Raw genomic sequence first — 26,093 nt, 5'->3', positions numbered from 1 at the left:
CTCATGTCTACAGTTTATACTCGAGATCGACTTGCAGGTCGATTGGGGTCTCTTTCCAGTAAACGACTGCCGTTGCAGAAACAAACAACCAGTCAAGATGCATTAAAAAAACAAAACAGCTACTCCAAGATCCTGGCAAAGGTGTTCCACATGAGAATGAAGTTTTACTCACGATTGGCATTGGTGCTCGCATTCATATACACAATTCTGGTCAGCTTGCCCTTTAAAATCAGCCCGCTATTTTTCCCTGTGAAAGTGTGCCTCTTCTGGTGCTCATTCATGCTGTTAAGGTTCGCCAGAGACCTTACTCTGGAAGTTGAGACTACTACCTATTCGACTCTTTTCCAGCAGATTTTCGGATCGCTGCTCTCAGCAGAGTTTGCTACTCTCATGTCCTCATTTCTGATCTCCAATGTGCTGACATATGGGATCATCTGGTCGCAGACAGCCAGCCTGTCCTACTACATTGAGAGTCCTACAAAAACCATCAAGCCCTTTGTCAATGATAAATTCCTTTATTTCTGGTTCTTTGCCTTTACCAGTACGCTAGTTTACACAGTCTTCTTCCTCACAAAAGGAAAGAACCAATTGAAGTTCAACGTTGGTGTCTACAGAGTGGAGCCTTTACAATACCTCAAAAATCTGCCATTGTTGGAGATTTTAAAGGAGACTAGCATTTTCAGCATTGCAGTGACTTTCGCCACACCTCTACTATTTCTCATGGTTAGAAAGTTCATGTTTAACACCATCTTGTTCCCGTTTATTTGGCTGCTGAATCTCAACACCCATCTTCCCAGGGTCTCCATTTCGGTATCACTATACTTTGGCTTGTTCCTGCTCACATTCACAACAGTCTTACTGTATGAGGTTCTGAACGAGATCTATAACGCTTACGCCATGGTGGGATGCCTGAATGTCAAGAAACCTTTGAGCGCACACGCAGAAGATCAGCTGGAAATACTTTTGACCGGCCTCAAAGACATCAAGCACCCGTTCGTGAGACTCACAACGTTCCAAGAGCTTGTGTACATGGCACAGACAGCAGAGGAGAGGAAATTCTTCTACAAGAACACAACAAATTGGACCTCTATTCTTGAGCAATGCTCGATCGTGATCCGCAGCGTGTCGATGGCTGTGACGGCAGACTTGAGTATTCCACCGGTGCTCCAGACTCCAATCCAGAAAAACAGCATTTTCGGAAACTCAGGATCCTCCCGATCGCCCATAGACGAGGACAAGTCGGACAGGAAAGTGGACTCGCTTTTTTTGCCTGCGGAGAAACCAAAGCCAAAGCCAAAATCGTTCATGGAAACAATACGAGACCGAATCACCAGTCTTGGAAAAAATGTCAAAAAGCCAGAGCTGCTAGTGAGACTGGAAAAGGAGTCTCGCAGCAAGAGCACGCGCGAGGCACTAGACTGCGTCTTGTCTAATCTCGGAGTTCTTAATGATGTTTTCCTACCCAACATCGAGCGTGAGGCTGCAAAACGGGTGCCCAATAAAGTTATGGTGGGCGATGCAGTGCTTGTGATATCAGAGGTATTATTGCACGCCAAACACGAGGACCGCAAGAACGTTGTTATTCCTACGTTGACCGAGGTGTTGACGCTTCTGACTCGCCTATACAAAGCCACAGCAGAGTTCCTTTCCGACCCACCAGCCAGAGATACAGGTGGCTGTTGTATCCGCGAGCTGAACGAGTTGACTCTGGACTACTTTTTCAAGCTGGTCGTGCAGTACAACTCTGTGCTGAACGATCTAATCCTGGCTCCTGACGTGTTCAAGTTTGCCAAATGGTGCACTGACACCGCGCTGGACGAGAAAATGGAATGGTAAATTTATTTCGTGAATATATATCCGTCTAATTAAAAGCTGGAAATATTATTTCTTGTCGTTTTGCTTTGCCGGCAGATTATCCAGCAGCACCGGTTTCAGCACGTTTTCGTCAAAGTTGGTGAACCACCTGGCGTGTTCATCGACGCTCAAAAAATTGCTCAGAAGGCCAGATTGAGACCTGCTTGGCTGGTCCTGCAGGGGCGGAGAGGCGTTTCCAGAGATCGATCCTGGGCCAGGGAAGCTGGCTAGCGTGTTTGCTGGAAGCTGAGCGTGGTCTTCAAACTCAGTGTCCCTCATCAGGTCGTCCTGAGAAGGGTTTCTGGACCGTGGCGGGACGTTATCTGTGTAATGCGAGGCGCTTGACGAAGCGAAATTCTTGTTGCTGATCATTCCGTTCGGGTTCTTTCCGTAGAACGTGGATGCTGGCGGAGGCACTCTTGGCGCCTCTATGTCGAACTCGTCGTCGCTGGTGTTCTCTTCGACGCAGCCTGTTTTGATGTTGAGCATCTCGAGCATACCGGCGGTGGTTCCTCCGAAAAGTATCACCGTCAGAACAACCACGACCAACACGGTAGCCAAAAGCGCAGACTTGGACTCGCCCTGTAGCCCCATGGCCAGAGCCACTCCCACGGCTCCACGGAGACCGGCCCAGAATTGCATCATCTGGTAGTTGTATGGAATTTCATCCTGTACAACTGCCGGCGACAGTCCGCGTCTTGCTCCTTTCGTGCGTGCAAACCAGTTGATAGCGCGACCCAGCGGGAACACTGCTGCCCATCTGGACACGCAGATTGAGATGAACGTGACGATGATGAGCACGGGCTTGAACACAAGCTCCACCTCGGTGAACAGCGACAGCCCAAGGTAAATAAAGATGAAGTTCTCCGAGAGCTGGGCCAGCAGCTGGAAGATGTACTTGGTTGCAATCTGCGTGCGTCTCGACATGTTGTAGTAGGCGTAGTGTTTCATTGTGATGCCGCAGAAGAGCAACGAGACAATTCCTGACATGTGGCACCCGTTCGAAAAGAAGTAGGACTCGTACGCAAACAGCAGCACCAGACACGTTTCTATCTGCGGATACCGTCTGATGTGGGAGTGTTTGAGCACGAGGGCCACGAGAATCCCCACAACAAGACCAATAATGGTGCTGATGGTGAATGTCATCAAGAACATTCCAATACCTTCGAAGAAGCTGGAGAACTCTGCGCTGGTACCGTGGAATTTCTCACATGTCTCGAACATAACGATACAGATAGCGTCGTTCAGCAGCGACTCTCCGAAAATAATTGTGTATAGCTTTGGATCCACTTTATAGGAGTTGAAAATCGACAGAATGGTGACAGGGTCCGTGGCAGAAAGCGTTGCACCGACAGCTAGGGCGTCCACAAATGACATGCTGATGCTCTCAATGCCCAGTTTCGTGTAGATGTACAAAATGATACCCAAGACCATCGCACTCATAAATGTTCCAGGGATCGCAAAAGTGAGGATGGACCCTATATTTCGGAAGAAGTTCGCCTGGTGCAACTCGTATCCGGAGTTGAGAATGATGGGCGGGAGCAGGATGTTGAAGAAGTAGCTCGAGTTGAATTTCACCGCGTCCTGGATGTAATGGCCCGGACTGATTCTGATGATAAGACCAACCACCATGCCGTAAAAAATGGAGAGAACGGTTTCATGAATGGCCTTGATCCGTTTTTGCTGGAGATAATATGACGACCATAGTGCAGAACAGAGCAGAAACAGCACAATGAACAAGGCCCAGGAGGAAAAGATCTCCTCTGCCATGGGATTTGTCTCATCTAAGTTGTCGTCATCAGGGAGCCCTGTATCGGGGCTATCACTTATGGGCTCTTCGTCTATTGGGTCCGCTGGATCTACCTGTTTGGCCAACGATTCCGCTGCTGGGCCAAAAACGCCTCTTTTGGCCAAAAAAAGGCCACCATTGATAACTGCAGAGGCCATATTTCAAAGAACAGCGAATAAAGAAAGAAAAAAGCTGAATGAAATGCGCGAAACGATATAGGTATTAGCATAAACAAAAAAAAAAAAAATCTATTAGCTGTTAATATAAAACAAGTTCAATAATTTCATAAGCATCATGGTTGGGCGGCCTATTGTCATCAGTGGCCCCTCTGGAACAGGTAAATCCACCTTGCTGAAAAAGCTGTTTGCTGAGTTCCCGGATAAGTTTGGATTTTCCGTGTCCAACACCACGAGAAAACCTAGACCTGGTGAAAAAGATGGTGTCGATTACCACTTCACCACGGTAGAAGACTTCAGGAAGATGATCGAAGAAAACAAGTTCATCGAGTGGGCCCAGTTCTCTGGCAACTACTACGGCACCTCTGTGAAAGCTGTGCAAGACGTGGCCGACGTGATGAAGAGAACGTGTATCTTGGACATTGATATGCAGGGTGTCAAGAGCGTCAAGAAGACCAACCTGGGTGCCAGGTTCCTCTTCATCTCTCCCCCATCCATCGAGGAGCTCAAGAAGAGGCTCGAGACCCGTGGGACAGAGACGCCTGAGTCTCTTGCCAAACGGCTCGCTGCTGCATCTGCGGAGATGGAGTACGCCAGGGCAGGTGGACACGACAAGATCATTGTCAACGACGACCTCGACAAGGCGTACTCTGAGCTGAAGGAGTTCATTTTCGCTGAGCCCATCTAAGCATTCATAAATTCTTAATATCTAGAGCTCTCATTCGGGACAGTATTTCTTCGAGTCTTGCGTCGATCTTCTCCTCCTCGTGCTCCTGAACAGTCATGGCGTCCAGCTGCTGCTGTTTTTGCTCCAGCCTGGCGTATATGTCGCTATACAGCTTGAGCTGGATCTTGATGAAACTCTCGAACGTAGGGTCCACCAGTGACAGCCGGAGCGCTATGAACTGCTCGATCTCGTTCTTGAGCCGTGTGTTGATGTCCATGTAGATAGTTTCTGCCTCGTCGTACTCAACCTTGAATTTCTGCAGCTTCTCCAGGCTCTTCTGCAACTGGTCTGTTTTCTCCGTGTGGTGCTGTTCGGTCACCTGTCGCTCGATTGATTCGTACTCGTTCTGCAGTTTCGAGAACTTGAACCGTGAAACGTCGTAGTCCACCTTCTTGCGTGCGCGCTTCTTGATCAGCTTGTTGATCTCGTCGTTGTACTTCTTCAGCTCGTTGATCGGCTCCACGACTGTGATGCTCATTGGTTCCAGAATTTCTGGCAAGATATTATCCTTGATATCCTCCACCATCTGCAGATAATCCAGCGAAATACCGTCTCTGAGGTTCACCTTGTGCTCGTCTGCCGCTCCCGCAGCTTCCGGTCGCTTATCGGCCTTGAGCTCAAAACTGTAGTCGCCGTAGAACGAGTCCAAGGTCTTGGCCATATTGATCTGCGTCTCGAGCAGATTCTCGAAGTTGCTCACGAAACGGCCCAATTCCTGGTCCAGCTCGTTGGTGTAGGTCTCGAGTTTGCGGAAATTGGCCTCCTGGGCGTCGAACTCGGGGTCCACAGAAGGCTCGCCCTTGTTTGTGCGCAATATGACATGTGCTCCGGCACGATTGACGGCTTTTTTAAACCCCAGCCATGACATACCGTAGAGAGGGTCGTTCTGGGGATTTAAATATTTTCACCTGTGTAGCAGAATTGTTTCGACGCCGGCGTCGCGTCGATTGGAAATTAATCCCAGGAAGCAGCTTTAGCTGGGGTAGCCACCACTCTGCGCAACCCATTTTGCCGGATCTGCACAGGGCCAATGAAATCTGGGCGGAATCTGGAACAGCCGAAACGGACCTTACCGGCGCAGGCTCGCTCAGCACTAATTTTTTTTCAAGAGAAATAGCCTATCGTCGTCTCGCTCCCCACATACCTGTAAAGGGGTGCAATTTAGCCTCGTTCGAGCCATTGACGAGCCACTCAGCAACACGTCGGCTACCATGGGGTGGCACTACACCAGACTGCCTATAAATAGAGCCCTATCCGTCTGCTCGATAGTAATCTCTGTCTTTTCTTCCGATGAGTATGAGAATCCCTAAAGCAGCGTCGGTCAACGACGAACAACACCAGAGAATCATCAAGTACGGCCGTGCTCTTGTTCTGGACATTGTCGAGCAGTACGGCGGCGGCCACCCGGGCTCGGCCATGGGCGCCATGGCTATCGGAATTGCTCTGTGGAAGTACACCCTCAAGTATGCTCCCAACGACCCAAACTACTTCAACAGAGACCGGTTTGTCCTGTCGAACGGTCACGTGTGTCTGTTCCAGTACATCTTCCAGCACCTGTACGGTCTCAAGTCGATGACCATGGCGCAGCTGAAGTCGTACCACTCCAACGACTTCCACTCGCTGTGTCCGGGCCACCCAGAAATCGAGCACGACGCCGTCGAGGTCACCACGGGCCCGCTCGGCCAGGGTATCTCGAACTCTGTTGGTCTGGCCATTGCCACCAAGAACCTGGCTGCCACGTACAACAAGCCGGGCTTCGACATCATCACCAACAAGGTGTACTGTATGGTTGGCGATGCGTGCTTGCAGGAGGGCCCTGCTCTCGAGTCGATCTCGCTCGCGGGCCACATGGGGCTGGACAACCTGATTGTGCTCTACGACAACAACCAGGTCTGCTGTGACGGCAGCGTCGACATTGCCAACACGGAGGACATCAGCGCCAAGTTCAAGGCCTGCAACTGGAACGTGATCGAGGTCGAGAACGCTTCCGAGGACGTGGCTACCATAGTCAAGGCCCTGGAGTATGCGCAGGCCGAGAAGCACAGACCTACGCTGATCAACTGCAGAACGGTGATTGGGTCGGGCGCAGCGTTCGAGAACCACTGTGCTGCGCACGGTAACGCTCTGGGCGAGGACGGCGTGCGCGAGCTCAAGATCAAGTACGGCATGAACCCGGCCCAGAAGTTCTACATTCCGCAGGACGTGTACGACTTCTTCAAGGAGAAGCCGGCCGAGGGCGACAAGCTCGTGGCCGAGTGGAAGAGCCTGGTGGCCAGGTATGTCAAAGAGTATCCCGAGGAGGGCCAGGAGTTTTTAGCACGGGTGAGAGGCGAGCTGCCAAAGAACTGGAAGTCGTTCCTGCCGCAGCAGGAGTTCACGGGCGACGCGCCGACCAGGGCGGCTGCCAGAGAGCTGGTCAGAGCACTGGGACAGAGTTGCAAGTCTGTGCTTGCCGGCTGTGCAGACCTGTCGGTGTCTGTCAATCTGCAATGGCCCGGAGTGAAATATTTCATGGACCCCACGCTGTCCACGCAGTGCGGTCTGGGCGGCGACTACTCCGGCAGATACATCGAGTACGGAATCAGAGAGCACGCGATGTGTGCGATCGCCAACGGCCTCGCCGCCTACAACAAGGGCACGTTCCTGCCGATCACGTCGACGTTCTTCATGTTCTACCTGTACGCGGCCCCGGCCATCAGAATGGCCGGCCTGCAGCAGCTCAAGGCGATCCACATCGGCACCCACGACTCGATCAACGAGGGCGAGAACGGCCCTACGCACCAGCCGGTCGAGTCGTCGGCCTTGTTCCGGGCCATGCCAAACATCTACTACATGAGACCGGTCGACTCTGCCGAGGTGTTTGGGCTGTTCCAGAAAGCGGTCGAGCTGCCGTTCAGCTCGATCCTGTCGCTCTCGAGAAACGAGGTGCTGCAGTACCCGGGCAAGTCGAGCGCAGAGAAGGCGCAGCGCGGCGGGTACATCCTCGAGGACGCGGAGAACGCCGAGGTGCAGATCATCGGAGTTGGTGCAGAGATGGAGTTTGCGTACAAGGCTGCCAAGATTTTGGGCAGAAAATTCAGAACCAGGGTGCTCTCCATTCCGTGCACGCGGCTGTTTGACGAGCAGTCGATCGGCTATAGACGCTCGGTCCTGAGAAAGGACGGCAGACAGGTGCCAACGGTGGTGGTGGACGGCCACGTTGCGTTCGGCTGGGAAAGATACGCCACGGCGTCCTACTGCATGAACACGTACGGCAAGTCTCTGCCCCCAGACGTGATCTACGAGTACTTTGGCTACAACCCGGCCACCATCGCCAAGAAGGTCGAGGCGTACGTCCGGGCGTGCCAGAGAGACCCGCTGCTGCTCCACGACTTCCTGGACCTGAAGGAAAAGCCTAACCACGATAAAGTAAATAAGCTCTGATTAAGTAAGATGAATAAGTTCTTTGTCTGTGAATGCCACCCCACAATAACCCCACAAAAAAAATTCCACACCTGCGTCAGGAATTGCCAAGCCGCATGGGACCCATCAGCGGCGCGTCTCTGCTCCCCACACGGAAATTTCGCACGGAACACAAACCATTGGACCAGGTGCTGCCGCCGGTGCCAAATAGAATGCATCGGATCCAATTTTTTGGTGCGTTCCGTACAGCGGGGAATTGTTAGGCAACAATCGCACCAAGAACCATACTCTGCAGCAACCCAATCGCACGCGCGCGCCCCTCTCCATCTCCTCCTCGACAGCGATCTGTTTCTTAGTGGCATAAGCGTGAGCCTCCCCTCCCAGAGCAACAATTAGGCAACAATAGATCAACAACAAACTTCGGCCCCCCACAGTATTCTGATGTGTCCTGGGCCGGTCGAGGAACAGTATGCAGTCTGGCTTTAAAAGAACAGTGACCACCCCGGTATATAAAAGCGGCCCATCCGCTGGGGTTCTGCTCCAAAAATGTCCATCTCCAGAGACGACGACCACCCAAGACCCAAGCGCGCAAGGTCTGGCAAGCCCAAGAAAGAGACCCCTCCGGCCAAGCGGAGGGTACGGACAGGGTGTTTGACGTGTCGTAGAAAACACAAGAAGTGCGACGAAAATCGCCCCAAGTGCGACTTCTGTACCGCAAAGGGCCTCGAGTGTGTGTGGCCAGAGGAAGTCAAGAAGAACGTCTTTGTCAACAACTCGTTCAAGGACTTCTGTTTCAGCCAGAGCAAGCACCGAGACAGGTTCCGCAAGCCCACCGACTTCGACCTGCCCAGCTCTCTGGCGCCGCTAGACTACCATCTCGGCCCGGACGACCCGAGGGCACGCAGAAAGGCCTACTCGCTTGATGTTGCCGACCACTATCTCAGCGCCTTTGATGGCTACTCGCGCAAAAACGAGTATCTCGACGCGCCTCTCTCGACAGGATACCCGCTGCTCGAGACATCCGAGTCGCCGCTGTCGGGCCTCTTCAACGCTCCGCAGGACATGCCAAGCCAGCTGACGAGAACTCCGAGCTTCGGGGCCAGCTCGCTCAGCTACTTCGACACGCTGCAAAGCTATAGCATGAACCCGTCGCTCTCGTCGGGCTCAAACGATAAAACCTCCACCGCATCCTCCGTCTCGTCCGACATGTCTCTCGCCAAGAAGGACGCCGACTTTGAGCACCGTTACTCCTTTGCAGAGCCGCAGAAAAAGAGCAGATACGGCGTCGACTACTACGACCTGCCGGACACGCTCAACGACCTCATGTGTCTCTTCATCGCCACCAAGGACAGCACCTCTGGTAGCAAACTGCCCAACAACGAGACCATCTTCGAGATCTTCACCGACAAATCCACGATGGAGGCTCCCAACATCGACGACCACGAGATGATGCTGCTGATGGAAACGTACATCGACCAAATTGCTCATTTCCTCAACAAGTCCGACGAGACCCAGTGTAACGTTTTTATGACCAAAATCCCAGAACTCGCACAAAAGTTCCCTTCTCTGCAGTACGCTATCCTGGCACTTGCCTCCAGACACCTGGAGAAGGTCAGATCAGACTACTCTGGCGAGAAGACGTTGCAATATTATACCTATGCCTTGCAACAGCTCAGCATGTGTCTGAACTCCGACAAAAACACCCTCGAGGTGGTGGCCACGTGTGTTCTCCTGTGCTATTTTGAGATCTTGAGCACCAACCCAGACTCCTGGCACTCGAGACTCGAAAAGTGTGGCTCGATGCTCAAGGTCTGCCACATCAACGCACGCTCGGAAACAGAGCTGGAAAAAGCTCTGTTTTGGACCTTTGCCGCACTGGACATCGGCTGCTGCGCCGTTGGAGACAGAAAGACCGTAGTTAGTGGCGAGGACTGGTTTGGCACCGATTTCCCTTCCAGCCCGGCCGCTACGGGCACCGCGCTGCAGTCCATGCTGTATCTGTCATGCCAGATCTTCCAGCTGGTCAGCTCGAACGATGCCCAGTCTGAATTTGACAGCTGCTGGAAGTCGCTCTGGAAACAGCTGGGCGACTGGGAAAGCGCCAGATCGAGCAACATGCGCGGCTTCTGTTTCAAAAGAGACAACTCGTTTCCGGAGACTCTTTTTAGCAGCTCCACGGCCCTCTGTGCGATCCAGCTATTCCATACGTGCTGTATCCTGATGCTCCAGACCAAGCCACGGCTCTTCAAGCTATGCGAGCCAGAGAAACAAGAAAGAACGCCCGACACTCTATTCCAAAGTGCTGTCAAGCAGGAGCCAGGGGAGGCAGTCTCAAATAGTAGTCTGATGTCGCGCTCTCAGATCTGGCACGCCAAGCAGATCATCGGAATCAACGTGTGCAACATGAAGAACCCGTCGCTGCGGAGTCTAGGGTGCCAGATTCTGTCGCTGCAGGCGATCTGGATCGCCGGGAAGCTGATCTCGTCGGCTCACGAGCATTCGATCATTCTGCAACTGCTGAGAAAATTGGAGTCGTGGTCGAGCATGTCGATGGATTGGAGAGAGAAGCAGCTGACTGAGTTCTGGGAAAGCGAGTGCTGAATGATTCACTCTTTTTTATGTCTGTAATGAATAACGATAAGAAAATAAATAATTTAACAAAAGTGGAAATTTGTCGATTTTATTCTTCCATGAAACCTCCCCCAAACTATACAGGGGCGCTTTTGCAGGATAAAAGAGACCATAAAAAGTTCCCGATCAAGCTCACACCGGAGCAAAAGGGTCTCTTGAAGTCTGTGACGCCGCCGGTGTTGTATTATGACCATAAACGCACTCTCCACAAGGATACACAGCGTCTGCTTGCGAGTTTCATAGTGCTGCTCGAGCTGACGACAAATACGCCAAACACGGTGTGCACTCTTTTCCGCTACTATAGATACTGGCAATTGTCGTGCCAAGGGCGCCTGGTCACCACACGTGGTCAGTATAGATTCCACGCCCGTGACCAACAAAAGGAGATTAAACTGGTGGGAATGGACAATTGGAAAAACGTCATGTGCTACATGGACTCCCTACTCATATCGATGTTTTACTCCACCGACAGCTTTGACTTCCTTCTGGACTGCTATGTCGACAAAAGCCTGTCTGCCGAGCTGCAGCAACAGGTCAAAGACTTCAAAGTCATGCTTCGATTCATTGTGAATTTAATTAGAGGAGGCGAATATATTCCCCATCCTCTGATGAAACAGCTCTGTTTTTCACTGAGCGGTCTGGGCTGCGAGATGGTATTGAGCCAGAACCAGCAGGACGCTTTGCAACTGTTTGAGTTTCTTGCAGAGTCGCTGTCTCTCCCGCTGCTCACTATAAAGCTGGACATCATCCATTCCGGACAACTCAACGTGAACGACGATATGAGACTCATCGAAGAGCGCGCATTATTGATCTCTGTCCCAGAAGACAAAGACGCTGATCCGGAAAGCGAGGAGGAGGGTGCGTCGATCTCCCTGGAGGAGTGTCTCAATTCGTACTTCAATAATAGCATCACTGTGCGCAGACACTTGGAACGGCGGCGTACGCTGGATAGAGACGACCAAATAGACGAGAAAACAAGGAACGAGATCACACATGACTTGCAATACTACGAGAAGCTCGGAATTGTTACCTCCAACGAAGAACAGCTGCAACGTTCGCCGTCTCAGGACTCTGCCTCTTCTTCCGCCGATCTGAGTACAGCGCTCAGCAATTCGACTGTCACCGGCACAGAGTCGACCAGTGACCGCACAGCAGCGGTCTCTTCCTTCCTAAAACTGTCGGAAAGGATGGAGGCATCTAGAACAAGGTCCTCGACGATCGCCTCTGTTCTGAATAACGTCATGATTTCAAATCAAACGAGACTAACACGCAGAGCGTCCTCGGTCTCTAATAGCGAAGTGACGTTGCCGGCCTGGATGTTTCTGCAACTTCTGCCTTACTATACCAGCCCCAAGGTGAAATTACGTTTACGGAGCTCGGAAAGATCGTTTAGGGGAATGACCAGAAGTGTAACCGGGGAGTCATCGACTTCCTCAGAGGATGGCATCGAACTGACAGAGTTTGAGGACCGGTTCCAAAAGAAACGCCCGATAATCCCCATTTGTTTGAAGAAATATGGCTGGGACGAAAATGGACAGTCGCACAAAATAAACCGCAAGGTGGTAATTCCCGAGGTGATCAAGCATCCGTATTTCATTGCCGAAGACAGCACTAAGCCAGGATACGTGGACTTCAAACGAAACACAGACAACAAAGCGCCTTCCGGGTCGTTCATGCTGGTTCTGGAAAGCTGCATTTGTCACCGAGGTAAAACCGTGAATTCTGGACACTATGTCTCGTTGGTCCGGAAACGACCATACAACCCTAAAGACTCAATACCCTCAGATGAAAAGAACTGGATTCTATTCAACGATGTGCTCGAGAAGGAAGAAAAAGCCAAGGAGGTGACGTTCCAGGAAGCCATGGACCAAGAAGATCCTTATATTTTGTTTTACAAAATAGTGGAGCTACACGAAGACTTTGATTCTGACTACTATGGCACTGCCACCAGTGGCGACGAAAGCACCATCAGGCCTCCACGGGGCGCTAGGGACAAATTTTGGAATTCCGACAGTGAATCCAGCATGCCAAATAGCTCGGTCCTCGCGGCCCGCAAAAGCTCGATAGTGTCGCAGATGTCACACCTTTCTCTCAAGTCTGCAGGAGCAGCGCTGCCAATTACCATTGATCAACCAGCAGAAGAATCAGAGCAATCGCCGCCTGCTACCATCCAAGTGCCACCACTGGCCCCGCCGCAGGCGGTCTCGACCTCCTCGGTGTCTCGCTCCAGCTCGCGCGGGAAAAAGACAGACAATGAAGTTTTACCGACAGACCCTGCTTATCTGGACATCAGTACGCAATATTACTGGTACGATCTTAATTCTTCTGGAACTTACAGGATACCACGCGAATACTCTGAGCCGCCAGCCATTTGGACGCCGCACGAAGAAAACGGAGACGGCAACGAAGGTGGATTCATTGAAAAAATTAACTCGCGACTGCTAAATCTCAAACGTGGCTCTGTGTCAGCCAGCGTCCAATTCCCGTCCAATCCTGCTAGTGTGATATCTTCCACTGCATCCTTTACTGCTGCAGACTCTACAGACACTGAAATGGATGATAAAACGAACACGAGCTTCGCTCCTCCTCGAAAAGAGCTATCAAAAGTCTCATCGCCGGTCCTCAAGCCCCGCGAGGGGGTTTCCTCTCCTGCGAACGGGACAGTGTCTCCACAGTTTTCTAAAGTGTCGGCTGCGGTTTCTAACGGGTCCAAGCCGCTGAACAGAGAAAAGAAGAAGCACGGAATAAAACGCTTTTTCAAGAAAATCGTCAACTAATCTATTTACCGAGCCCCGTTTTAAGGAACTCGTTTTCTATTTCCTTGGTGAACTGGTCCACAAAATCCAGTCCAGGGTTGTTGTTGTCGGAGAACCAGTTGAACAAAGTTTCCGAAGGATTCGTGAAATAGTCGTCAAAACTTTGCTGGTCAAGGTTATTCAGGTGCGGGTACTCTGGGTTCTCCACGTACGAGTTCTGAGGCTGATCCTCGTTCTGGGCTTGGCTGTTGATTTCGTCTTCATAATCCACAACGGTTCTTGTCTTGACTGCTTTGGTTTTGAACTGCGAGCACAGGTACATTAGAATGGTGGAGTATCTTGTGCAAAGATGAAGCTCGTCTGGAGCAGCGTCTCTCAAGCAAATGGCTGTTTTCTGCAGCAACAGAATGATTTCCTCAACAGGTATGACACTCAACCGTATAATCTCACTCGTGGACTTGTCTGGTTGCGAGAGATCCGCCTTCCCATCTGTCGTTAGAGTTAGATAGCACTTGACAATAAAGGCTACGGCCTTGATCACACGGATCACCCATCTGACTGGCATGTATTTGAGCAGTCTCAGCTTGTTCACACGCTGCATGACTGCAAGCACCTCTTTGGCAGCCTTATATGCGAGCTCGACGTATCTGGAATATTTGGCGAGCTCGTCCAATCGCAGACTGCGGCCTTTCTTCGAGGTGTTAGTGATATTCATGGATGTGTCGTCGTTCAGAGCCAACGAGTAGACATACAACTTTGCGTAGTAGTAATCTAAAATGAGCGCCTCTTTTTCAACCTGATGGTGTACTTCTTTGTATACTTTTGCGTCGGCAATGCAATCCTCGTAATTCTGGTGCAAATTATGTGCCGACGACGGTTTAAGCAGCTTGTGGTATTTTTTGAACCAGTTTTCCAGCAGCGGAGACAGAATGTCCAGCACAGCGAGGTTCTGGTGTTTATCAAGAACTCCCAGTTTTGGGTTGTTCACGTATAGCGATTCGTAGCAAAGCGAGGTGAACTGCAGCAGTTCGATGGTGGCTTTTTGGTATGGCGTAAAATCGAAGCTCGGATCGTTGATGTCGACCTCTCCCAGCGTCTGTGAGAGCATCGACCGTTTGTTGAGATTGATTGCTGAATGTGTTTCAGAAATGTGAGTCGCCAGAAACGTCAATGGGTGCTCGTCCAGCAGAAAACTGAGTCTGGTGGCTGTGCCAATCAGCATAAACGACATGATCTCGGACCGTTTCATGGCACTCAGTCCTGTGTACTCTTCTTGGCCCTCATCGTCCGGCATGTTGGCATAGTCGCTCCAGCGGAAATGGATGGCTCGCGGATTCCACTCGGTAAATAGCAGAAACGACAGCAGCGTGCCGATGCTTCGGCTGCTCGACTCTCCCCAAACTGTCATGCTGATGAGTCGCTGGCAGTAGACCCACAGCTGTTCGTGGATCTCGATGTGTCGGGTCTGGGCTTCTAGCGGATGGTAACGCGACGAAATGGTCAGTATAGAGCACAAAAGCATTGGGTAGCCAGGTAGCACCTGTGGGTCCTGCAACTCAGCAGGAATGTACGGGAAAAAAGGATGCATCGTGATGAAAAATAGCCGGATGAGTCGTGTGGCCTCCTCGCTCGTCAGAACCTTATCTGGGCCAATATACTCGATGTCCTCGAGCCTGGACGTTGGCCTGGGCCGGATTTTCAGCGTCGACCGCACCGGAGGCATGTGCAGTCTGCTCTGTTTCAGCAGCGGGTGCAGGCTGGTGTCATGGCCAAAGGCCTCTTTGCGCGTCGACGGATCTGCGCCGCCTGCTGCCAGCGAGTCTGTAGATGCACTAGATGGGAGCTTGGCAGAGTCCGCAGACTCTGAGAAAGAGTATTTTTCGCTGGACGGCGACTCTGACGACGGGCGACTGGCCACTTTGTTCTCCAGGTCCTGGAGCCGCTCGTACGCGTCGATCTTGTCCCGATCGTCTGCCTTGGCGAAGTTGCCCGCAATATGGGCCAGAAACACCATTGTGGAGTTGCTTGTATTTGCGCTCTCATCAACATGATTTTTGCCAGAACCGGGTTCTCCCGCGCCGACGGCAGCCAGCCGCGACGAGCTGCGCGAGACAGCAGCATGGCTGGGCGACCGCGAGTCCAAAGGGGAGTCCTGGCGAGTTCTCCCTGATCCACGGCGACGGCTCTCTGCAAAAACGCACTCTTTGCGCTCACGCTTGCATCTGGCACAAGGTGGATCATGAGGAGCCTCCAGAGACCCCAAATCGCACTTGACTTTGCGGGTGCGGCAGTTCAAACATGCGAGGTAGTTTCTCTTGAACTTGGGTTTATCCATTACAGAATGACTATCGACGCGACGAAAAATTTAATGAGTTACGGCATACCAACGGCACTACAATGATACCCAGAAACTGCCCATCTACTTCACAGTGCAATCAATGTCGGGCTGCTCGCTCGTCATATGCTTTATTACCTACTTACATCGCCTAGATGGCAAACTTCTTGGTCCACTCCTTGGCTGTGGCCTCGTACTTTGCACGGTCGGTCTTGTAGATGTGAGCGATCTCTGGCACCAAAGGATCATCCGGATTAGCGTCTGTGAGCAACGAGCAGATGGACAGCAACACTTTGGAGATTGTCAGCGCTGGAGACCACTGGTCTTTCAAAATGTCGAGACAGATGTTTCCGTTGGAATTAATATTTGGGTGGTAGATCTTCGTCTGGAAAGAGATCTTGGGAGGCTTGAATGGGTAGTCTGTAGGGAAGTGGATCGAGAGGAAGAACACTCCGCCGGCATACGGCGAGTCTGGCGGACCCATGATCGACGCTTGCCAGTGGTACAGATCGTCACCCACAGGGCCTGCAGAGCACGACGAAGGCGGATCTCTGCCGAGATCACTGAGTTCCTTATTGATTCTCTTCAACGACATGTATGATTATGGGTTCTAAATTTTAGAATAAAAGAAATTTACTCTTACGAGCAACAAAACATATACACCAGCACCAACACCGGCTCTCGCCACACAAAAAAAAAATCCAGTGCCCGCGAGCGTGCGCAAGCGCTCCGGAATTTTCACCACGGACGTCTCAGTATTTTTACCCCGTCGGTGGCGGAAGCTTCGAGAATTCCACAGGCCAATAAAAAATACAGGCTGCCAAAATCGCTCCCCTTACCCGGCCCGGTATTATCTGGAACCCAACCGTTGTTTACTTCCAGTGATTAAGATAGTGTGCCTTTTTCTATATTAGGTAAGCACACCCGGCACAGATTTTGTACACTAGAATAGTTCCCAACATTATGAGTTTGGGCTACAATTTTGACGATACAGAGGCGTTTCTGTCGTCGCTGAACACGGAACGGCCCGAATCTGATACTTCTAACCCGGCGAACCTGCTGGAGTTTGAAAATTTCTCGGGTCTGGACGATTACGCAAAAACCGATATCAAAGTTGAGGACGAAATCGATGACTGGATAGATTACGGTGCCCTTCAGCAGAAATATGTGCCGCAGACGGCTGACGACACTCCGGAGTCTAATAATGAGTCTGTTCCCATGGTTTCGCCGCCGGACTCGTTCACTTCCATGTCTGAAACGTCCTCCGTTAACCCTAAACGGGCGACGACGAAATCAAAGGTCACCAAGGTGAAAAAAGAGAGGCACTCGCACAATGTGGTGGAGAAGAAATATCGTATGAACATTAATAACAAGATCCTCGAGCTCCGTGACGCTGTGCCGTCGCTGCGGGTCGCGTCAGGGGACAAACGAATAGCAACGACGGACCTGGACGGACTTTCACCCGCGTTGAAGCTGAACAAGGCCAACATCCTTGCGAAAGCGACCGAATACATCCACCATCTGGAGTCTAAAAATGCGTACTTAATGAACGAAATCCACATGCTACGCTCGAGTCTCGATAACCAGATGGCCAATAATTACACTCAGCAAACACAATACTTCAATCCGGAAACGCAACCACCACCCCAGCCAAACCAATATACCAACCAGAACCAGGCGTATGTGATGAATTCATCCCCTGTCCCGGCAACCACCAAACTTCTTATGGGGGGAATGACAGCTATGGTTGGAACACAGCTGTTTGACGGCTTCAGCGACGACAGTTTCAAAGGACTCTTCTTGGTGCCACTGCACCGGATTTTCCCTATTATTGGCTCTCCTCAGGCATCTGTGGTGTTCAATTATCTGCGTACGCTACTTTTCTTTGGCGGACTTTTCATCTTGCTACAACCTGTGTATCAATTTTTCACAGCTCCTAAGGAGAAAGCTCCAATTCCAATACGAACAGCATTTGACGTTAGTTTGAGGGAGCTGGCGCTAGATACGCTGAAGATGCTGGGAATCAAACTCAGGGTTCTCAAGCTTGATCTAACGGAAAAACTGAATGGCATCAACTCGTTGAATTTGTACTTTGAAAAATGGCTCGTCAACACGCTTTCGAACCAGGAAACAATGTCCTACAGCACTATCTGGAGGCCGTTTTTCAAGTACTATATTCAATCGCTTGGTATTGATGGCCAGATCATCGAGGTAGTCAAATCCGATGCCACTATCCAGTTCCACTTCAACAGATTGATTGTTGCAAAGATGGTGATGATGAAAGTGGGAGAACCCCTGAGCACTTTACTTGGTCTGCAGCGAATGCTTGACAGTTTGATGCTAGGAATGGTGAAAGATTTTAAGCAAATCAAAGATACAACCAAGTACTCTGACGAGACTGCTCGCATTCTCAAATTTGTGAGTAACGACATCACATTTTTGGATAGCGCAGAACTATTTGAAAAATTGAGCGATGTGTTGAAATGGAGAGAAACCAACAACAACGGCTCTTACATCAAGGAGTTCCTCAAAAATTCGGGAGACTCTGATCTTTCCCTAGTCAACTTGATTTGTGCAATTCGCTCCTCCCAAGTTTTGAACGACCTCATGAAAGAGTACCTTTCCCAATTGGCAGAATCTACAAGCGAGCTCGAAGACTCGTGCGAGTCGCAAGTGGATGCAGATACAATCTACGAAGAAGTCAACTCGGATAGTCTGGTGATACCACCCGCCTGTGTCAAGCTTTTAAGACTAAGAACTGTGCTGAACAGCTTGCTGAAGCCAACTGCTGAGAACGCCAGAAAAACTTTAGAGGCAGCCATCAGCACCGTGAAAGACGTGGTCGAGTTTAGCGAGGCGATTGAGCAGATCGAGCCAGTGCAACAGGATGAGTCTGGCGTTGGAGATCCGACGATCTCAAAAATTCTTCAGTTCGCACACCAGCCCTTGCGCCCTCCAAAACTTGCTAACGACGAAACAAGGCTTACACTTACTTGTGTGTTAATGCTGCACTTTTTCGAAGACGGCCAGGTGAGCCAGGCGTGCCGCCTAGTGCGCTACTTGAGCCTTTCTCAGTCTACAGAGACAGTTTCGTTGCTGACATTAATCAGTGTCCTGCGAGCTGTGAGTGCTTTGATCGACCATCTGGACTATCTTGAAGAAGATCCCCACAGCAGACAGACTGTGGGGTCGCTGGTTGCGTTTTTGCGGTTGCACGTCGGCTCCACCACGAAACCATCCTTGGCTTCAAAATCCACGACAGAAAACTCCCACCATCAGCTAGTGGACGATGCTGTCGATTACGATGTGCGAGACCTGGACTATGAGCTGAAGAGTGGCGTCAGCCACAAGCTGGTGTATCTGGGCCGACAACTCCTTGGTGACACCGAGATGTGATTTCGTCGCAGTCTCACACTACATAATGCATTATGTAAGCACGTATTGCGATTCATGATAATTATTTGAGACTATCTTCGAAATAAATATAGGGCCTAAGACTATAGATCAAGTGTTATGTCAAGTTCTGGACCTGCGATTGAGGTGTCCACAGAATTGAAGCAGAACGTTTTTGGCGAAGACCAGGTGATACCCGAATTTGCCAAAGATACCCAATCTGGCAGTTCTTTCGCAAACATTACTCAGTGGAAAGAGCTCGGTGCGTATTTAGAGGGTCTACAAAAAATCACGCCCGGTTCCTCTGATTCAGAGAACAGCGATCCGCAATCCAAGAATCCGCTCTCTAGACCAGTTGTTTATCGGATTTGCAACCATTGTGATAGGCCTATTTTGGAGAAATATCTAGCAGATCATCTGAAGAGCTGCGCGCAGGAGAAACGTAACAAAACGTTGTCGGCAGAGAGAGCCAACACCGCAGTCACGAATAACGTTATGAAGAAGCGGCGGCTAGACGAAGCCGCAGAAAATCTGTCGAGTTCACTAAACTCTCCGGATGTTGAGGAGACCAAATTGAACGGGGCCAACGGGGCGTCCAAAAAGCAGAAAGTTGCCAAAGTGCCCAAGGAGAAGAAAGTCAGGAAAAGCGTCAAACCGAAGATCACCGGAAAACCAAAGGGACCTGTCGATGTCGAGAAACAGTGCGGTGTTCCGCTGCCAAACGGTGGTTTCTGTGCACGGTCCTTGACCTGCAAGACGCATTCCATGGGAGCCAAACGAGCTGTTCCTGGGAGAAGTGCCCCATACGATCAGCTGCTTGCTGCGTATCAGCGCAAAAACCAGGCCAAGATCGGCGCTGCTGCTGCTGCTGCTCAGCAAGCTCAAGACGACCTCATGCATGGCTCCTCGGTTCCGTTGGACGACGAAGAGGAAACGCATCAAGTCTTGGACGGTGTGACGAGATCGACGCCATGGCCTTTGGAACGGAAAGTGATAATGCCTACAAAACTACGCAACTCGTTTATTCGCATGAGAGAAATGTTTGCTGGTGCTATACTGCCTCGAATGCCATCCAACCCACTGGGACAGATGCAAGGGCGTACTGCGGTGGTGGATACAGAAAAAACCACCGAGTACGTTTTCCCTGTGCGGTCGCAGCACCAACGGATGGCACCCTCGTCGCAGGTGCGGCCGGCCGCACCTATGGCCAAGCCAACTCCCCAGGGTGCTGTTGATGTTCATTCGCAGATCTCGGCCCAGGCCCAGCTGCTTGCACAACAGCAGCAGCAGCTCAGACTCGCGCAGGTCAAGAAACAACAGCAACAGGCACAGATGCAAGCTAAATACCAGGCCCAGCAGCTGGCTGCCGGGGTCGTTCCTCAGCAGGATAAACACATGCAATTGACTCCGCAGCAGCAGCAGCAGATGATGATGAGACGGCGGATGTATTTGCAACAGCAGTCGCAACAGCTGCGGCAACAGCAACAGCAGTATATCAACCCCCAGTATAAGAGTCAGCAAGAAATGATGATGAACCAACGCCAGCAATAGCGCTGGAACAATCTGAGTCTATAATTTTGGATCGTTCAGGTCTCTTGAGTCGTCCACCTGTTTAGAAGCTTTCGGTTTTGGTTGCAAAGGCTCGATGTGATCTGAAAATCTGATTCTGAAGAAAGAGGGGTGTTTCCAGTTACCGTTTTCATCGAAGTTTTCCGGACTGGGCGGTGTGTGTTTGATGAGTTGGTATTCTTTGAGGACATAGAAGCTCATAAGGAACCCGCCAAGTACCCCAATAACCACAACATTGAATCGTCCGTTAATTGTTTTTTGTACCATTTGGTAATGTGTTTTAATAAAACTCCACTTTTAAAAAAAACCAATCTTTTATTTTCTTATCATGTCTCTTCCAAAGAGAATTATTAGGGTAAGTACAAACATGTTCGTGTGCTAATACCAGGAAACCGAACGGCTAGTATCAGACCCTGTGCCGGGAATCACAGCAGTGCCTCATGAAGACAACCTGCGCTATTTTAACGTGACTATCGACGGTCCTTCCGGCTCGCCATACGAGGGAGGCAAATTCAAGTTGGAGCTGTTCTTGCCGGATGACTACCCAATGCTGGCTCCTAAAGTGCGTTTCCTGACCAAGATATACCATCCAAACATCGACAGACTGGGGAGAATCTGTCTCGACGTTCTGAAGGCCAACTGGTCTCCAGCATTGCAAGTGCGCACCATTTTGCTGTCGATCCAAGCGTTGCTCAGCTCGCCAAACCCAGACGACCCACTAGCGAACGAGGTGGCCGAAGAATGGAAGAGCAACGAGCAGAACGCAATCAAAACTGCTAGAGAGTGGACTGAAAGATTTGCACAGTGATTACAACCCTTAAATACGAGCTTCGCGAATTCCACCAGTGAGCAGCACCTCACCTTCCCACACACTTGCCAGCACGTCACTGAAGTCGTCAACATACACGATCTCGAGCCCCAACGTCTGGTTGACCCATTTCTCAGGCTCTCCTGCGTGCGTTCGGCCCTCCTTGAGAAGCTGCTCTTCCTCCTCGAGGAACTTGGCGAAGAGCTCTTTGGCCAGCTCCCTATCCCTCAGATTATAGATATAATCTTCAATCACATCCTTGCGGTTCTGCCGTGGAAGTAGCACCTTATTCACCTTGCCTGCGAGGTGTGCGCCCAGTAGTTTTTCTCTCACTCCTCCAATTGGGAGCACTTTCCCGGTAAGCGTGATTTCGCCCGTCATGGCGATCGTTTCCGGCACTTTTTTGCGCAAAAGGAGGGACATCAGACACAGCGTCATGGTGATTCCAGCTGAGGGCCCGTCTTTGGAGATCGCACCTTCCGGAACGTGCAAATGCACACTGGTGTTCTCGTATCGTTTGAGCAGCTCGTCTCTATATCCTTGAGTGCCGGCCACCAAATTGTTGTGTAGCAGGTACCCAACAAGGGTATTCGCTATCTGGGAGCTCTCCAGCAACACCTCGCCCAGACGTCCGGTGCAGCTCATTTTTTGCGATCCTGGAAGACCGATCATCTCAAACCGCAAAAGAGACCCCGACCCGTCAGAATTGTAAGACAGTCCGTTGACCACACCGTACCCTTTTTGGAACTTGGTGTCTCCTGCCGCTGTAGCACGAAGATGCGAAGGACTGCCGATATATTTTGCAAGATCGTGTACAGTAACATTTTTGGTAGCCTCGCCCGCTTGCAACTCAACAGCCTTTCCCCGACAGATGGCCGCGATTAGCCGTTCGAGGTTTCGAATCCCCGGTTCGCTGGTGTAGTTCGTGGCCATCTTCAGGATCGTCTCGTCGTCCATCGCCACCGCGTCGCTAGGAAGTCCTGCACGTTCCAACTGGCGCGGAATAATGTATTTCTTGCAGATCTCAACTTTTTCCATATAGTTGTACCCTGAAAGTTCGATTACCTCCATCCGGTCACGCAGGGGATCACTCAGCTGCCATAGATCATTAGAAGTGCACACAAACAGTATCTGCGAAAGATCTATAGGAAAGCCAATGTAGTGGTCTTGGAAATTGGTGTTTTGTTCGGGGTCCAGAATTTCCAGCAGAGCAGCCTCAGGGTCTCCTTTCCGGGAATTGGAACCGATCTTATCCACCTCATCCAGTAAAATCACCGGATTCATCGACTGAGAACGCCGCAGGGCCTGGACTATTAGCCCCGGAATTGCCCCGACATATGTTCTTCTGTGGCCCTTCAGGTCTGCAAAGTCATTAAGTCCACCAACACTGATCCTCTGGAACTTGCGTCCCAGAGTGGTGGCAATTGAGCGCGCCAGTGACGTTTTGCCAACGCCAGGAGGGCCCGTCAGAAGCAGAATCGGCGCTTTCAGGGCTGGTGCAGGTCGTTGTTTGGCCGGAGGCTCGTCTCCGCTTCCGTACACAAATTCCGGCTCGTGTCTCGGCTGTTTTTGATTGTGCAGGTTCAACACCGCCAGATACTCTAGCACTCTCTCCTTTGCACTCTCCATGCCATAATGATCGGCGTCCAGTTGCTCTCGCGCACGTACAAGGTCCACGTTAACCGACTCCACGAAAGAGTCAAGTCGCTGCCAAGGAAGATCCATGATTATCTCCAGATACGCTCTCAACACCTGGTAGTCCGAGGAACTGGACTGCATCTGCTTCAGTCTCTGAAAATCCTTGGTGATAAGTCTCTTCCCATCCTCATTGATCATGTACTTGTCTAAAGAGTCGACAAAGTCTTGGATGCGCTTGTTTTCATCATCATCCTCAATAGTTCTGCTGCCACGGCCCGTGGCTCGCGTAAGACCCATATCTTCAACTAATCGACGCAAATTCCGCAGGTGGTCTGAGATGAACTGCGAACGCAACAGTCTGCCCTGCGAATTGCCGCTCCGGTGATCGAGACTGCTCCAAATTTCCGACAAATAGCTGGTATTGAGGTGTTCATCAAATACCTTGTTTGCGAATACCACGCATTTGTAAAACACCTCCATACGTTCTGCTCCTTTGGACCTCAGGTACGCGATCTTCAGCTTGATTGGAAATGGGAACAGCGCAACAAGGACGTCGTTGTAGTGCGCAAAGTCTCCAGACTTGCGACCGTACGCTTGTCTCAGCCGTTTCAGGCCCGTAGACACGTCTGGCGCAGACAGCTGGGTATTCAAAAGCGTTGCAAGAGGCGTAAGCCGCAAAAGAATGCGTTGCAAGCGTTCCTCCTTGTCATCGGGGTCCAAAGTGCTCTCGTCTTTGTAATGACTTAAAAAGCCGTCTACGTTATCAAATAGACGGATTATGTCCTTAGTGTCGAGCTTTGGCACCTGCATTTCCTCTTCAATCTCGACGGTGACATTCTCCTCGTCCAATTGCACAATATAGCCGCGCGTAACACCCTTAAAACTCACCACGGTCGTCTCGCTCATCTTGTAAAAGCCATTCACCACACAGACGGTGCATGTGTCTGAGTCTGGATAGCCAGGCACACAGGCAACCAAACGCTTGGAAGACAGGCCAAAGCGCGCGGCAATTGCGGCAACACTTTCTGAGACTTCAGCAGCGGACCATCTCGAGGCCAGATCAAGAGCCTTTTGCTTATCAAGAACAACACGGTAAGTGATCCCAGGAAGAAAAATCAGATTGCGCTCCAACCGGTGAACAGGCAACTCCACCTGCCATTCCGAAGACTTGGAAGACATGGAGTGGAATATATCAGACTAAGAGCCTACTTTTGGGGAGATAATATATAGATGATCGATCGGATAAGCTTTCCTAATGGAGCAGGGGTCGCACACGACTATATTTTTTACTTTAGCTATACAACAACAGAGAAATGAAAACTTATGCCAACATGCCAACACTCTAGAACAAGCAATGATACCACCTGAAGCCCTGTTTCATTTGATGAGGTCCAGAATTTGCTGCGTCAGGTTGGATATCTCATCTGCTCCGTTGAAATCCTCGCCGGTTAGATTGTTGAGGTTCATCTTGCCTCTGTTGATTTCGCTTTTTATTTTAGACTTGATTTCCTGGTTGTCAGATTCCAGCAGCTGCAGCATCGTCCACAGGGCAATGTGCTCAAATGTAGAGTTGCCCGAATTCAGGAAGTCGGAGATGAAACTAGAGATGCCGTCGTAGTTGTCCAGAATTATCGTATAGTCCTGTATTCTTGAGCACAGGTTGGCCAGGGCAGCGGCAGAGTTGCCGCACACTTCAGGGTTTGACGACTTGGTCAGCGGGATCAGCACGTCCATGATGCCAAGTTCGAGCAGCTTGGCCTTGAGGTCGTCAGCCAGCGCAAGAATTGCAAAACATGCAGATATCTCGCTTTGGACGCTTTCGGGAGCTTGCAACACCAGCTCTTTGCATTTCTTGACCGCTCCTGCCTCCAGCAGCTCCATGCGGTTTCTTTCGCTGCTGGCAGCCAGGTTCCTCAAAGTGGAAACGGCGTGGCATTGTATCTCGACAGAATCCGTGTAGTCCACCAGATTAACCAGAGGCTTCAAGAAACCTGCGTCGATGATCAGGGCCTCGTTCATAGGGTGGATCGATATGTTGCGGATGCATGCGACGGCAGCAAGAACCAGTGGTTCGTGCTGTGACTTCAGCAACGAGACCAGGTTCGGCAAGCCGCCCGCGCGCACGATCTCCAGTTGGTACAATGCATCGGATGCTAAGTTTCTGAGAGCTAGCGTAGCCTGGCATTGGACCCTCGGGCTCGAAGAGTCCATTAGCTGAACCAGCTGGCTGACCAGCTTCGGCTCGGTAGTGGCCAATTTTTTTCTATTGGACTCATCCACAGCAATGTTGGACAGTGCTGTCGTACAATAGTACTGGACGTCTGGGTCGGAGGAGGACAGTAGCTGAACGAGGACGGGCACTGAGCCGGCCTCCACGAGCTCCTTCCTGTTTTCTAGAGAATGGGTCATGTTCAGCAGGGCACCTGTGGCGTTTCTCTGAACTCTAAGGTCTGGGGATTTGGCGAGTTTGGTGAGTGGAATTAGAGCTCCAGAGGTGGCAATCTTGGTCTTGTTTTTGTCCTGGGTAGCCAGGTTTGTGATGCAGCCGACAGCGTTGCACTGGACCTCGATGTTGGAGCTCATCATCTGTCTGATAAGAGGCACCAGCCCGCCCATCTCCACAATGAGAACCTTGTTGTCGTCGTTGACGGCCAAGTTACCTAGCGCGGCACAGGCTGCCCTTTGGACGTCCTGGTCGGAGCTCTGTAGCAATATTAATATCGGCTCCAACACGTCTCTCGAAACGGCGCGGATGTCTTTCTCTGTTATTTCGGCAAATGCCAATGCTGCACTTCTCTGGAGGTCGATATTGTCCGAGTACACGAGCGTGCTCAGTGCTTTGAGCGGACCATCAGAGAAAAAGTCCACCTCGCCGCGGTTTTCCAGGTATTGCAAAAGGGCAGAAATCGCGTCTCTCTCGTTGTCAGCTAGAAGTTGGGGATACAAGTTGTCATGCTCGCTTTTGCTACAACAACAGCCCATTTTGATGTCAAATTTCCAATTGAAGACGCTCTT

At 50.9% G+C, this 26,093-nt stretch overlaps 14 protein-coding genes across 14 annotated transcripts; 8 read left to right on the top strand and 6 right to left on the bottom strand.

Moving 5' to 3' along the window:
• Nucleotides 1-3: 3 nt before the first annotated feature.
• Nucleotides 4-1,836, top strand: KL928_000092 (uncharacterized protein; the record flags this gene model as incomplete). The annotated part of the gene is made up of 1 exon (XM_043206668.1): nt 4-1,836. One exon carries the CDS (start codon nt 4-6, stop codon nt 1,834-1,836), a length of 1,833 nt encoding a protein of 610 aa, XP_043061987.1.
• A 45-nt stretch (nt 1,837-1,881) lies between these two features.
• On the bottom strand, nt 1,882-3,801 carry KL928_000091 (uncharacterized protein; the record flags this gene model as incomplete). The annotated part of the gene is made up of 1 exon (XM_043206657.1): nt 1,882-3,801. The coding sequence occupies one exon, from the start codon at nt 3,799-3,801 to the stop codon at nt 1,882-1,884; it is 1,920 nt and encodes a 639-aa protein (XP_043061986.1).
• Nucleotides 3,802-3,937: 136 nt separating this feature from the next.
• On the top strand, nt 3,938-4,507 carry KL928_000090 (uncharacterized protein; the record flags this gene model as incomplete). Its single annotated transcript, XM_043206646.1, has 1 exon — nt 3,938-4,507. The coding sequence occupies one exon, from the start codon at nt 3,938-3,940 to the stop codon at nt 4,505-4,507; it is 570 nt and encodes a 189-aa protein (XP_043061985.1).
• Nucleotides 4,508-4,511: 4 nt separating this feature from the next.
• KL928_000089 (uncharacterized protein) lies at nt 4,512-5,414 on the bottom strand (the record flags this gene model as incomplete). The annotated part of the gene is made up of 1 exon (XM_043206634.1): nt 4,512-5,414. The coding sequence occupies one exon, from the start codon at nt 5,412-5,414 to the stop codon at nt 4,512-4,514; it is 903 nt and encodes a 300-aa protein (XP_043061984.1).
• Nucleotides 5,415-5,842: 428 nt separating this feature from the next.
• On the top strand, nt 5,843-7,969 carry KL928_000088 (uncharacterized protein; the record flags this gene model as incomplete). The annotated part of the gene is made up of 1 exon (XM_043206623.1): nt 5,843-7,969. One exon carries the CDS (start codon nt 5,843-5,845, stop codon nt 7,967-7,969), a length of 2,127 nt encoding a protein of 708 aa, XP_043061983.1.
• Nucleotides 7,970-8,494: 525 nt separating this feature from the next.
• Nucleotides 8,495-10,549, top strand: KL928_000087 (uncharacterized protein; the record flags this gene model as incomplete). Its single annotated transcript, XM_043206612.1, has 1 exon — nt 8,495-10,549. The coding sequence occupies one exon, from the start codon at nt 8,495-8,497 to the stop codon at nt 10,547-10,549; it is 2,055 nt and encodes a 684-aa protein (XP_043061982.1).
• Nucleotides 10,550-10,638: 89 nt separating this feature from the next.
• On the top strand, nt 10,639-13,356 carry KL928_000086 (uncharacterized protein; the record flags this gene model as incomplete). Its single annotated transcript, XM_043206601.1, has 1 exon — nt 10,639-13,356. The coding sequence occupies one exon, from the start codon at nt 10,639-10,641 to the stop codon at nt 13,354-13,356; it is 2,718 nt and encodes a 905-aa protein (XP_043061981.1).
• A 1-nt stretch (nt 13,357) lies between these two features.
• On the bottom strand, nt 13,358-15,670 carry KL928_000085 (uncharacterized protein; the record flags this gene model as incomplete). Its single annotated transcript, XM_043206590.1, has 1 exon — nt 13,358-15,670. One exon carries the CDS (start codon nt 15,668-15,670, stop codon nt 13,358-13,360), a length of 2,313 nt encoding a protein of 770 aa, XP_043061980.1.
• A 151-nt stretch (nt 15,671-15,821) lies between these two features.
• KL928_000084 (uncharacterized protein) lies at nt 15,822-16,265 on the bottom strand (the record flags this gene model as incomplete). The annotated part of the gene is made up of 1 exon (XM_043206579.1): nt 15,822-16,265. One exon carries the CDS (start codon nt 16,263-16,265, stop codon nt 15,822-15,824), a length of 444 nt encoding a protein of 147 aa, XP_043061979.1.
• Nucleotides 16,266-16,633: 368 nt separating this feature from the next.
• On the top strand, nt 16,634-19,066 carry KL928_000083 (uncharacterized protein; the record flags this gene model as incomplete). Its single annotated transcript, XM_043206568.1, has 1 exon — nt 16,634-19,066. The coding sequence occupies one exon, from the start codon at nt 16,634-16,636 to the stop codon at nt 19,064-19,066; it is 2,433 nt and encodes an 810-aa protein (XP_043061978.1).
• Nucleotides 19,067-19,183: 117 nt separating this feature from the next.
• KL928_000082 (uncharacterized protein) lies at nt 19,184-20,614 on the top strand (the record flags this gene model as incomplete). Its single annotated transcript, XM_043206557.1, has 1 exon — nt 19,184-20,614. The coding sequence occupies one exon, from the start codon at nt 19,184-19,186 to the stop codon at nt 20,612-20,614; it is 1,431 nt and encodes a 476-aa protein (XP_043061977.1).
• Nucleotides 20,615-20,960: 346 nt separating this feature from the next.
• Nucleotides 20,961-21,440, top strand: KL928_000081 (uncharacterized protein; the record flags this gene model as incomplete). The annotated part of the gene is made up of 2 exons (XM_043206546.1): nt 20,961-20,991; nt 21,067-21,440. The coding sequence occupies 2 exons, from the start codon at nt 20,961-20,963 to the stop codon at nt 21,438-21,440; spliced, it is 405 nt and encodes a 134-aa protein (XP_043061976.1).
• Nucleotides 21,441-21,449: 9 nt separating this feature from the next.
• On the bottom strand, nt 21,450-24,257 carry KL928_000080 (uncharacterized protein; the record flags this gene model as incomplete). Its single annotated transcript, XM_043206535.1, has 1 exon — nt 21,450-24,257. The coding sequence occupies one exon, from the start codon at nt 24,255-24,257 to the stop codon at nt 21,450-21,452; it is 2,808 nt and encodes a 935-aa protein (XP_043061975.1).
• Nucleotides 24,258-24,455: 198 nt separating this feature from the next.
• KL928_000079 (uncharacterized protein) lies at nt 24,456-26,060 on the bottom strand (the record flags this gene model as incomplete). The annotated part of the gene is made up of 1 exon (XM_043206523.1): nt 24,456-26,060. One exon carries the CDS (start codon nt 26,058-26,060, stop codon nt 24,456-24,458), a length of 1,605 nt encoding a protein of 534 aa, XP_043061974.1.
• Nucleotides 26,061-26,093: the final 33 nt, after the last annotated feature.

Source organism: Ogataea angusta (assembly GCF_019207475.1).
Source record: "Ogataea angusta isolate 61-244 chromosome Unknown 61-244_NODE_1_length_1302399_cov_90.877568, whole genome shotgun sequence".
Lineage (NCBI taxonomy): Eukaryota > Fungi > Ascomycota > Pichiomycetes > Pichiales > Pichiaceae > Ogataea > Ogataea angusta.
Note: the sequence above shows the minus strand (reverse complement) of the source record. Positions and strands in the feature narration are given on the sequence as shown.